This window comes from Acomys minous, assembly GCF_964271855.1.
Source record: "Acomys minous genome assembly, chromosome: 11".
NCBI lineage: Eukaryota > Metazoa > Chordata > Mammalia > Rodentia > Muridae > Acomys > Acomys minous.
In genome coordinates, this window is record NC_140492.1 from 111,678,711 (window position 1) to 111,691,536 (window position 12,826).

General features: G+C 46.3%; 1 protein-coding gene across 1 annotated transcript in view; it reads left to right on the forward strand.

The window, feature by feature from the left end:
- The first annotated feature begins 5,290 nt into the window (after nt 1-5,290).
- Nucleotides 5,291-12,826, forward strand: part of ARL15 (ARF like GTPase 15) — a 366,563-nt gene continuing 359,027 nt past the window's right edge. Inside the window, exon 1 of the mRNA XM_084800686.1 lies at nt 5,291-5,456. Within this exon, the coding sequence (XP_084656812.1) occupies nt 5,409-5,456 (48 nt within the window). The 5' untranslated portion in view covers nt 5,291-5,408. The remainder of the gene's footprint in view (nt 5,457-12,826) is intronic.

Genomic DNA, 12,826 nt, shown 5'->3' on the forward strand with positions numbered 1-12,826 from the left:
AATGTGTCTTTATAGGCCAGGGGTGATTAGATTATAGAGGAACAGGTGACAATGTGACCACAAAGGGAAAGACAGGAGTGAAGTGATACTGCCAGGAAGTAAGGGGTGCTGTATCCCCAAAAGACAAAAACCAATGCCATGCCTACAAAGTATCTTAGTGCAATTCCATGTGGAGACTGAGATCTCAGGATGGTTTCTTATTTTCCCCTAGCCTGGCCCTTTTGTAATGATCTTTCTCTCATTACACTTAGTTTGTCAACCAATAATAGGACATTGGGGCAGCTATCTACTCTAGCCTGCCTACTGTATAACGGTTCAGGAACTGCAAGTGGGCACACCAATCAGTGACAACAATAGCTCAGAGGAAATAATCTTTGTTCTTGACATTTGCAAGCGAGAGTACCACCTCCTCACTAGGTGATTACAGTCAGACACTGTGAGGAGGCATCCATCAGTTCTATTTATAACCTGCCTGCAAATGAGCTTTCCAGCATGACGGCTCTTTAGGAATAAGAAACCCACCTTTCCTGACCAGCTCGATTTATTGTATAGAGTTCTTTGTTACCTCTTTGCCTCCCAGCTGACTGGTTTCCATACAGAGTAAGCAGAGTCTGCATGGAAACATTAGCATAAAGAGTTGTGTATAGTTTTATAAGCAAATGTTCACCGCAATATTGATATGCTATGGGACAGAGGATCTGTTAACATAGTGCATTTATAAAATGGAACTTTATGTAGCCATTAAACATTAATGAAGCATTTCCTGTCCCAGTGAAATTCAGAGTTACTGTGCATGATTTGTGACTACTAAAGGTAGTTCTCAACCCTAAGTTGTATATTAAACAAATGGAAAAAAGAGTAGACAGAAATAGCCATTACTGGTTCTCCTGGATGGTAGAATTCAGAAGACCAAGTTATAAAATTACATTTGTTTCTGTTGCCTCAGGGTGACACTTTTGTTTTGTTTTGTTTTTTCGAGACAGAGTTTCTCTGTGTAGCCTTGGCTGTCCTGAACTGGCTTTGTAGACTCACAATGATTTGCCTGCCTCTGCCTTCCAAGTGCTGGGATTGAAGGCGCACGCCACCATGGCCGGCTCAGGGTGACTCTAACAACAGCAGCAACAAAAACTCCCCCTTGGCTCAATAGCCGGCCTTCATGGGACTGTGGAGTGTAGCCAGTCAAAGGAATTTCCCTTTGCTTTTAACAAGCAGTGGCAGAGACCTGGGTCCTCACATCCTGTGCAGCAACGTGATTGCCTCATGAGTTTGTACCTGCTCTCTTATGGACCTGGAAGAGTCGCTGGTCTCAACTGAAAGAAGGCAGGACAAAAAGAAGGAGATCACGCCTTCCTGAGGACGGAAGCCTGTTAGTCAGCGTGTAGTAGGGTGAGTTGAATAAACACATCCTGGATCTCTTCATTCTTTTCAAGATGTGACTAAGGACCTCCTCGCCACCTACTCCGCCGGCTACAACCACTGCTCTATGTAGTGGCTTGTGCTTAAATCACCACAAAGAAGCATTTCCCCTCTATTCTGTGGTACAGAGTTATCATCTCAGAAGACACCTAATTTGAAAAATTATGCTCCACCTAGAGTTTGGTGTAAGGCTCAATTTTCTTAACAATTATATTTTATTATACTTATACTTATAAGTTATACTTATAAACCGAGAGTACCTCGCTTATAACCCGACTAACCTAAACAATAGGAAAAGGAGATTAAAGAACACAATAATGAAACCTTAAGGATAGCAGTTCCAAGGAACAATTCTCCTGGCATAGTCAGCAGGACGTCTGCTGGAACCTGGAGCAACCAGAACTCGGAGCCTGGAGCCCAGAGCCCCAAAGCCTTCCCTAGAGTAGTTCTGTTTAGGAGCGTCCAGAAGTGGAGCGATGAACAGCCAAAACTATCCCAAGTCTGTCCAAAAAGCCCCTTATCCTGTTTTGGGCTCATATATATATATATATATCTTCCCAGAGTCTGTCCACGAATGTTTTTCACCTGGCCACAATCAAGCTCCCGCACGAGGTGGTTTGTCTTCTAGTGGATTAACATCACCTGTTCTCTCACAAGTCCGTTCCTCATCCCACTCTTAGGACCATTAAAAAAAAAATGTTGATAAAAACAACAACATGTTTTTCTCTCCTTCAGTTTGGAAGCTTCAAGTTTTTTTCCCCCAAGGATTTTTCCCAAATACAAAACACAATTAAAAAAAAAATACGTAAGCCCAAACATGAAGTTTTCATATTATTTCATTTCACATTCACAACAAAGATGTAACTAATACAGATTAAAGTAGTATTGTGATACAGTCTGCGGAATTTCTCTGTAGATGATTTTTTCCATGTCTCGGCTTTGGATCCATTTGCTGATTTTGATTCCTAGAGGCAGCAGAAAGTCTTAGTCACCTAATGATCTTCCCCTAAGTTTAGCTGTTAAGGGAAATGCAGAAGCCAGGTGCTCCCAAGTGCTTATTTTCTGCATCGCTGTCACCAGGCCTCCAACTTTATGGTCACCACTAAGAGTGAATGGGGACTCTCTTTGCTAACCTAAGCTCCCTATCTCAGTTGGGATATGTGCTGAGTCACGGAGAGAAAACAAACAAACAGACAGACAGACAAACAAACACGAGAAGCAAATTGTTCCTTGACTGAATTACCTTTGCTTAGGTACTTCTAGACAACTATGGTAAAAAGCAGGTCTTTCGGCTTTAGAATCCAGGTCAGCAATCTTCTGTAAGCTTACATGTGCTTGAGTTAGCAGAATGGAATGGGGGTTGGGTGGGGGGGGGGTGGGGCAGAGAATCAAATTGGACCTACTAGCTAAGTGTAACAGAGACTCCATAGGTCTTGAGTAGAAACAAAACAAAACAAACCCAAACCTAAACCCAAACCCAAAACCCAAACCAATCCAACCCGCGACCCCATTCCTTTCAAGAAGTTATTACTTACACACATAGACTTTGTAAATTAGATTGATAAAGACCAGCCCTGCCCAAGTGTATGTATACATTTAAGGCCTCTAATGACCCCGAAGACCCTCTGGCTGTAGGAACTCCCACTTTGTATGTGAGGAAAGAGGTTCATAGGTTAAATAAGAGTACCTAGTCCCATGGGTTAGGGGCTGCGAGCAGAAGAGGCTGCACACTCTCCCTGATCACCTGTAGATTTAGAGTGAGTTCTATGGCTCCCTATAGCATGTTATGCAGTTTTCTGTAAGAGAGAACTATTACCACTGCCCTGGGGGGTAAACTTGCAAGGGTGTTTGTTACCTGAGGACACACACACAAAGAAAGTGTCAGATGCTGGGGCTGGAGTAAAAAACCCAACCCCTACCACATCTGGACAATCATAAAGATTTCAGTTGACACATGATTGGCTCTATGCAGGCCCTAAGTACTGACAGGTGGGATCAATTTCTCTCTCCTTTATTCTTCTTAAGGCTTTGAGGGGGTGGACGGAGCTTCAGGCACCTCCACCTTAAAGGATAGCTGTCTGGAAGGAAACAACAGAACTGTGTTTTTGCAGCTTGGTCCTTCCAAATCCTATCACCCAGAATACTCCTTTGACATGTGACATCTTAGGAAAGAATCCGAGCTCACTATAAACTTCACCATATTGTGGAACTTCAAAAATATTTAACAGCTATGTAAAGTTCTATTGTGTAAGTGTGCCGTGTTAACAAATCGTTTGAGATTTTTCCCCTCCAGTTTTGTTTTGTTTTTTGTTTAGTTTTCAAGACAGGGTTTCTCTGTGTAGCCTCGGTTGTCCTGGACTTGTTTTGTAGACCAGGCTGACCTCGAACTCACAGAGATCCACCTGCCTCTGCCTCCTGAGTGCTGGGATTAAAGGCGTGAGCCACCAGGCCCGGCTATTGTTTTGTTTTTCTAGACAAGGTTTCTCTGTGCAGGCCCGGCTGTCCTGGAATTTATTGTGTAGTCCAGGAGGCCTCAAACTCAGAGATCCGTCTGCCGCTGCCTCCCAGACACTGGGGTTAAAGGCATGAACCAACACACCCAGAGAGATTCTGTTATTAAACATCACAGTGAATGTTCACTTTACAGCACTGTCCACAGCTATCACCCTAAGAATTTCTAGAAATGGAATTACTGGTACAAAAGATACAGCGCACCTTTAATATTCATTTTTGTAGTTAAGTTATATTTTACTGTCTCCATACCCACTCCAAATGGCATGCTTACCTTGTCTCGTTTTTGCCTTAACTAAATATACGCCCTTTATAGCCTGAATCTTGAAGGGGGGAAAAATCACAGCACTGACTGTTATTTTTACCTCTTGTTTGAAACAGACACATCTCAAGTGCATCTGTCCTTAGACTTGTTTTTCCTTCTAAAAATAAGGGTCACTAACAGTATTACTTGGGTCCTTTCACAACTGTTAGGATTCTGCTTCGTGGCCCTACCCTGGGCCATATAAAAGACACCTTCCACTCTACCCCCCCCCCCCCTTACTTTCTCTCTCTGGTATCCCTTTCCCCCCTTTCCTTCTCCCCCATCATCTAATAAACTCTCATCTAATAAACTCTGTATAACATAACATCTGCCTTAATCTTTAATTTTTATCTATAACAACAACCCCACTGCTCATTTCATTCAGGGACATTGGATATACATAGGTCAATGTAACTGGACTTAAAGCATGCTGAGAACAGATGAGTGTTTTCTCCCGTGTTAGTGAGGGTGGGTTTCCCCAAGGTTGTCTAGGATTCTAAGTGCCTCTGGGTCCCAAGCCTGCGCTGAGCCGCAAGGAAGGTCAGGTTCAAATCGTCCGCCTTAAGCAGACGCGCTGGAGTGTCTATGCGGTCCCCGGTAGGGCACAGCTTGCCAGTTTATAGAGAATTTCTGCCCTTCTAACACGCAGGCCACAAGAAAATGCACAGAAAGTTAAGTTTCGCTGGTGGCTTCCACGCCTCCCACCGCCGGGAGCAGTTTTCCTACGAAGGGGTGGGCGGGGACACCGGGGCTCTTGATTGAGCTCCAGGCTGGGAGCTTTTCGGGGGGAGGGGGGAGTCTCCAGCCGACGGAAGGCAGAGGGAGCCCAGCAGAGCTCTATCGGCGGCAAGGCGCTCCCCGTTCTCGTGCTGGAGCTTCCGCCCTCCCCTCCCCCCAACACACAGGAACCAGCACCCACCGGGCTCCCGCGCTTCTCTGCTGCCCTCCACCGGGGGCGACCGCCTTTTATAGGCGCTTCAGCCAATGAGCGCGCTCCTTTCCTTGTGCCCGCCCTCCCGGCCAATCGCAGCTCCCTCGGTGTAATCTTCGTCTCTTCGGCTCCTCTCGGAGATTTTCGCTGTTGCTGGCTTTTTCAGGAGCTGCTCGTTCGCAGCCGGAGACGCTGCTTTTTTTTTTTTCCGGGTTCGGAGCCATTCCGGATGCTTTAGGCTGCCGGATGTCTGATCTCCGGATAACTGAGGCGTTTCTGTACATGGATTATCTGGTAGGTGCGGGGCGCGGGGCGGCGTGTCGCCTCTCGGATCTCGCGGTGGCCCATGGCTCCCCGCCTGGAGCAGCAGCCTCGCGGCTTTCTTTCTTTTCTTTGGGATGGGATGCCCTGGGTGGCTTCCTCCCGGGGCTGGCTCTGAGGGGCGGCGTCGGGGGGGGGGGCAGGCCGGGCTGACAGGTAAAGGCGCGGCGGGGACCAGCGGGACTGCAGGCGATGGGGGGCACGCTCCGCGAGCCTCCCGCGCTCCCCGCGCTGGACTTTCTTTCCGGGGAAGCTGGAGTTTTTTTTTTTTTCCGCTCTCCCCTTAGCAGAACTCTAGGTGCTATTAAACAGCCATAAGCAGAATGGCTCGCTAAGTGCCCGGCAGGTCCGGTCATTTGTTTGTTATTAGCTCTCTAAAGGAATGACCTGGGTCGCGGCGGGATTTTAAAAACACATTACCAGAAAGTAGACTGGACTAGAGAGCACATTGCAACCCGGCCTGAGCAAGATTTGGGCAGGGACAGGCATTGCTCCGCGGGTCTGGTTGTGGTGCATGCCGCTTTTGTGGTGCTTGTAGGCACGGCTTGGCAACCGGTTTTAGATCAGCCCTGTGCTGGGAAGTTTAGGTGGGAAAAAGTTTTTAGCACCGCGCAGGGAGGGGATACTTGTGTTTCCAGAATTGTGCAAGCCTCGTGTTTTGTTCCAGCAGTTGTATTTCCACAGAGCTGCCTGTTTTGTGGTCAAGCAGATCCTCTTTGACTTGAGCTGTGTTCGAGCCCGTACAGTTACCTTGTGGATGGTGTTAGAATGAACCGCTGTTGTCATGCATAGCTGAAGTAGGTGGTTAGAAGCTATTGGCCCTGCTGTCATCTTGTAGGACGCATGGTTTTTCACTGCAGATTGGCACTGGCAGAGATTTGCCAGTGCCTTCTAGGAACTACACTGGAGGCTGTACGGAGAAAGACCGAGCGCTTTCCAGATCAAGAAAGAGAAAGCTGCCTTTGTAATATTACCTGTGTATGAGGGTTTATTTAGATTTGCAGGAATATATGTTTCTGCTAAAGCTTCATAGGTTGATGAACTTACTTGCAAGGACAGAGACCAGTTAACACACTCGACCTTGAGAATGGAAGACTATTTTCAAAGTTAACCGATTGATTTGTAGTTTATCCTATACAGTGCTATCTATGGCTATCTCTTGCAATCTGCACCACCGGAAGACAGGTTGTTGAGGAAAATTACCAAATAAGAAGAACGTATAGAATATATATTACCCGTGCTGCTGGAACCAGCACTTAACTAAGTGCTTTAAAGAGGAACACATGGAGGTCCTCACCATTTTCTTCTTTTTATTTGTTATTATTTTTTAAAAAAATTATTTATTTGTTCACTTTACATCTCATCTCCTGCCGGTTCCTCCCTCCCTCCTCTTCCCCTTAAACCCCCTCCCCTCCCCCTCAGAAAAGGGGAGCCCCCCAACCCACCCCAGGACATCGAGTCACATCAAGACTGAGCGCACTCTCTTCCACCCATGCCAGGGGGCAGTGATCAAAATGGAGGCAACCGAGCCCCTGACAGAGACAGCCCCTGCTCCAGTTCCTAGGGGACCCACATGAAGACCAAGGTGCCCATCGACTTCATCTGTGTAGGGGGCCTAGGTCCAGTCCATGTGTGGTCTGGGATTGGTGCTTCAGTGTGGACGAGCAGTTGATGACTCTGTTGGAGGGGACAGGAGCTTCAAAGGAAGGCCACCAGAGCCATCATTTTCTTATACTGGCTGAGACTGTTGTAGAACTGCATCGTGTAACTGTCTTTGAGGTGTCAGGCCCACAAAAAAAAACCAAAACCAAAACAAACACAAAAAACTGAGGGAAAACAGTAGTAAAAATTACTCGGGTTAACCTTCATCTAGATGGACGTTCAGGATCGGCGGATGGATGTTTGTGGACATAAGATTACGCTGCGAGTTGAGCTCACTGGGCCCTGGTTTGGACCTGGCCTGTTTGTTTTCCCTGTGATGGTCCTTGTTCAGCTTTAGTGTGAAAACCATTGTTTCGTCACTTTCACTAGGTTTTCAGGATTTCCCAAGTGCACCAAAACTGCCCCATAAAAGTCACTGGCTACACTCTGGCTGGGGAGAAAACAAAGCCTTAAAGGAAACACTTCAGGGTTTATGAGCGTGTTGGGTATCCCCGTGAAAACACTGCTGCTAAGTGGACTGGAGGGAAAACAAAACAAACTCAGGCCTTTCCCGAGTAGCTATAGTGTGCATGCTCTTTGCTGATCCGATCTCAGAGCTGTGAGTTACATCACTCCTTGTCTTCCTGGTTGACTATTTTTGCTCCTGCACAGCCTTTGCATGGTGTCTGTTTCAAATCCCATTTCTGAAAAGCATAGGATTGATTTCTTTGATTGGGCCTAGGATCTTATTTGTAAAGTGAATTGATTCCTAAGTTCTTTAACTTACCCTCCAGGAGATAGATAAATAAAACAAAACAACAACAAGAACAACGTGTTTCTTTCATTCCACGTTGGCTTATAGGCTTTGCTAAGTGGACTAGTCAGTGCCCTGTTCTTACACTTGACAGGAGTAATGGTGTGTGTCATTTTGTTGTTTTCTTGTTTTGTTGAGACAGGGTTTTTCTCTGTAGCCCTGGCCGTCTTGGACTCGCTTAGTAGACCAGACTGTCCTTGAACTCAGAGATCCGCCTGCCTCTGCCTCCCGAGTGCTGGGATTAAAGGCGTGCGCCACCACGCCTGGCTCGTGTGTGACATTTTTGAGCATTTTTGTTGTTATGTTGGAAAGAAAAGCTGAGTGTGGAGGTGTTCTTCATATGAATGTCATCACTTAACTGTTCTTATTTGGAAGAGAGGCCGAAGGAAGGAAGGAAGGAAGGAAGGAAGGAAGGAAGGAAGAAAGGAAGGAAGGAAGGAAGGAAGGAAGAAAGGAAGAGATGCACGCGTGTGCTATTTTTAACAACTTCCAGTAGGATAAGATGGTGAGACAAGAGAAGGAAGCTCTCTGATCTTAGGGGCTGCAGTTAGTTTCTTGAATGTTCTCAGAGGAGACAGCTAAGATGATGGCTCTGGCTTATTATTTAAGATAGAGGTTTCATTAATCTTGGCTCAGGGAAAGAGGGAGAGCTTGTGAATCCTAAATAATCGCACGCTACCCCTGGTACTGTGCCTGGCTTGGTTCCTGGCGTGAGGTCAGAGCCCAGGGTTACATGTTGAGACAGTGAGCGTGAGATTGGTGGAAAGGTTCTGCTCTCTTTTCTGGCTTCTAAACGGAGACAAGATAATATCTGTTTGGATTAGGTATTTTGATTTTCGGAATGCAGGTTGTATCCTCTACACTTAAGACTATCAAGATAGAATTTGTTTAGCCATTCAAACATAAAAGCCTTATCTTTACTAGATAATGCGGGTGTCAGCCTGGGAGGTCACGTCTCTTTCCCCTTTCTCTTGAGGGAGTTTCTAATCAGACAGGTGTGTGGGTCCGGGTTTAGCTGTCACCAACAGGCAGCTTACCTCTCTCCCTCTGATGTTTAAGGCAATGTTCAGAGCTTTGTAAAGAGAAAGAACAACGTATAATGAGAGAATGATACTGTATCAGCCAGGGTTCTTTTTTTTTTTCCCCCGTTTTTGGAGACAGGGTTTCACTGTGTTGCTTTGGCTGTCCTGGACTCACAGAAACAATGAAATCTCTCTCTCTCTCTCTCTCTCTCTCTCTCTCTCTCTCTCTCTCTCTCCCTCCCTCCCTCCCTCTCTCTCTCTCTCTCTGTGTGTGTGTATATATATATATATGTGTGTGTATGTATGTGTGTGTATATATGTGTGTGTGTGTGTGTGAGTGATATATATTACTGGAAATACCTACAGCCTAAGCCAACAGTGGCTGGCTCTGAATGGAAAGTCCAGGAGTCTAGTAGTTGCTCAGTTCTCAGCTGGTCTTCTGTGTATTCTGGGATCCTGAAAAGTAGGCTCCAGAGCCAGTGAAGGAAGGGGTGTTCTAGAAGGCAGGGCAAGCAGGCCCAGAGCGAAGCCTTCTTTCTTCTGTGTCCTTAGGTAGGCTTCAAGCAGAAGATATGGCCCGTGTTAAAGCCGTGTCTTTACGCCGGAAGATTTGGATTAAAGGCGTGTGTGTCTTCCCACCTCAGTGTCTGGATCAAAAGTGTGTGTGTCTTCCTTCCTCAACAGTCCAGACCAGCGGTGGATTCACCCACTTCAAGCCAGGCACACTGTCACAGGCGTGCCCTCCATTTCTGTATCGTGGTTTATTCCAGATACAGTCAAGTTGACAACCAAGAACAGCCTTCACAGATATATCATGGATTTCTTTTTGGGGAGGGTGGACAGGGTTAACTTCTACATTCCTTTCAGTTCAAAATGTTTCAGCCTTGTATGTAGTAAGTTGGTATGGATTTCACCCTATCCTCTTCGTAACACTAACGCAGTAACAATAAAGTTCATTATTTACCACGGAATACTAGTGATGACTCAGAGAGATAGTGGAGGTAAATTTAATTATAAACAGTGTATCAGCTTTCTTTTTTTCTTTCTGGCTTTTTGAGACAGAGTTTCTCTGTGTAGCCCTGGATGTCCTAGAACTCACTATGTAGACCAAGTTGGCCCCAAACCAGGAGATTGCCTGCCTCTGCCTCCCGAGTGCCTGGGTTATAGGCGTGTCCACCACTGCCCACAGCATACATTGCTTTTGAGATACAAATGTTAACACATTATGATTATGTTGTTGACACTGTACATCCTGTGGAATGACTGTTATTTAATGGTAAGGATTCTGTTGCATTTTAAACTAGTCTCAATGTATTGAAGAATTGGGAGGGCATTTGGCAGGTAAGAAGTGGTGAGACTTTTGAGGATCATTTAATATCTCTGAAAAGGAAAACTACGTTCTCATGATTTAAAAAGAAGTTTTTTGTGTTATATGTTTGAGTGCTTGCTTGTCTGTATGTATGTCTGTGCACCACATGTGTGCAGTCTATGCAGAGGCCAGAAGAGGGTGTCAGGTCCCTAGAGTGACAGGCAGCTCTCATCTGCCATGTGGGTGCTGGGAATGGAACTCAGGCCTTCTGCAAGGTCCATCTCTCCAGCCCTCTCATGTTCCTCAGACCATTCAGCAGATGCTTAGGCCGTCCCTACTTGTATGTGCTCTAAGAAGTCATGGAGAGTGGATTACAATGCTCCCCTCGCCTGCAGGACTGCAAGGCACATGGTTGTTGGGGAGCACGTGGTAGGAAAGGGTGCCGATGGCCTGTGGGGAGAAGGCGGGTTCTGGCCTGCTCTTTTGCTTTCTGGTGTGTTTCTCTCTTTCATATATCTCTTTGTTTTGTTACAAAACGAAATTTAATGCTAGACTAGCAAATACGTCAAATGTTTGGTTGGTCTTATATGCGTGCTATCTGTTGTTCATTGCAGTTTGTCCCTTATGCTTGGGATTTAGTAAGGTTAGCTTAACTAGGATTTCTTCTTTGTAGTCACTGATGAGTGACTTGGCCTAGTATCTTGGTCACTGGCTATACTTGCCCAAGAAGGAGGGAAATGTGTGTGTGTGTGTGTGTGTGTGTGTGTGTGTGTGTGTGTGTATTTAAAGAACACATATCCATCCCAAGTTCACACAGCTAACAAGTGAGTGTGCTGGCCTTGTCGCTGTAGGGCCCCCTTATTCACTGTCTGTACCTCCAAGACATTCTAATGCAAGGCAGGGATGCAACACTTTGTGTTAAAGCTGATGGAATACAATTGGATATTGTGGTGGTTTGGATAGGTGTGGCCCCTAACATGCTCGTGTGTGTGTGTGTGTGTGTGTGTGTGTGTGTGTGTGTGTGTGTGTGTATGCTTGGCCCATAGGGAGTGGCACTGTTAGGAGGTGTGGCCTTGCTGGAGTGGGTGTGGCCTTGCTGGAGAAAGCCTGTCACTGTCGCGGTGGGCTTTGAGGTCTCCTATGCTCAAGCCATGCCCAGTATTGAACCCATGCTTTGCTGCCTTCAGATCCAGATGTAGAGCTCTCAGCTCCTCCTCCAGCACCACGCCTGCTCGCACGCCGCCATGCTTCCCGCCATGATGATAATGGACCACACCTCTGGAGCTGTGAGCCAGCCCCAGTTAAACGCTTTCCTTTCTAAGAGTTGCTTTGGTCATGGTGTGTCTTCACAGCAATAGAACTTAAACTAAGACAGATATTTACATGTCTCATGTAAATACAGAGGAGGCTGGCGAGAAGATGTGCGCACAGCCTTATGTCCCACAGTGCCGTTCCTCTGGTCACTGAGGACTCTGGAGTTTCATCAGCGGATACCGTTCCCAGCACCGAAGACCTGCTTGTTTAGTCTGTTGTACCCCTTGACCCAGTACGGCCTCGGAAATGAGGCTGGCTGGAGGACACTGGGCCACAAGGAGGCTATGGCCTCCAGCAGAGGACATTGACTATAATGGGTTTGTGATGACAACCAAAGAGACGGAAAGATAATCTGTTTTTTTAGTGATGGTATGATCACTTCCCCTGATACATTTCCCTAAGTCGAGAAACGATGTATTGGGTAGCTTTTCATTACTATAAGGGTGTCCCAGAATCACATTTTAGTTTTATAGTTTTTTTTTCTCATGTTTCTGCACACCCAAGGTCAGGGGCCACTTCTATTGATGGCCTTCTTGTTGGCAAAATTCTGATATGCTGCAGGGCTTTAGACTGGAGAGACAGGGCATGCTCATGCCTGTGTGTATGTAGCTCATGCCTGTGTGTATGTATGTATCTTTCTCCTTTTTGTAAGATCACTAGGATTCAGTCTTAAGGCCTACCTTAGTGAGCTGGCCGGCCGTGTCCTCAAAGCTCCATCTACAGAGGCAGGGTTGGATTGAGTTTTTAACTTTTTAATATGCATCTTTGAGAAGTAAACTCGGTGCCTGAGTCGGACAAGCTTTAGTTATGATGTAGCATCTCCTCCGGATGCCCCAGGTGTCTGAGAAGCTGGGTTCTGATGGATCTCCATCACGAGCTGGAACTTCTTGATTTTGAGCAAGGTGTTTTGTGTTTTCGTTTTCTGTACTGATTCTTTCAATTTATATGACCGGTTCTGACTCGTCCTACTGAAATAGAGGCATGGCTAGAATCTGAGCTGTAATCTGCATCCGTGCCGGGTTCCCTCACCATCTTAATCTCTCTTGCATCCTAGCCTGGTACCCGGTAAAGCGGAGGTCTGTGCACCAAGTATAGTGCCAGGGGCTTTCCTTTCATCATCTACTGTAATCAACACCACCATCCTGTTCATCAGACGTCCCTTATGACAGATTTAGAAAAGGGGACGCCTGGCGCTCTGAACAGTTGAGTATTTGATGGCATAATGCAACTGGTAGAGAGGATC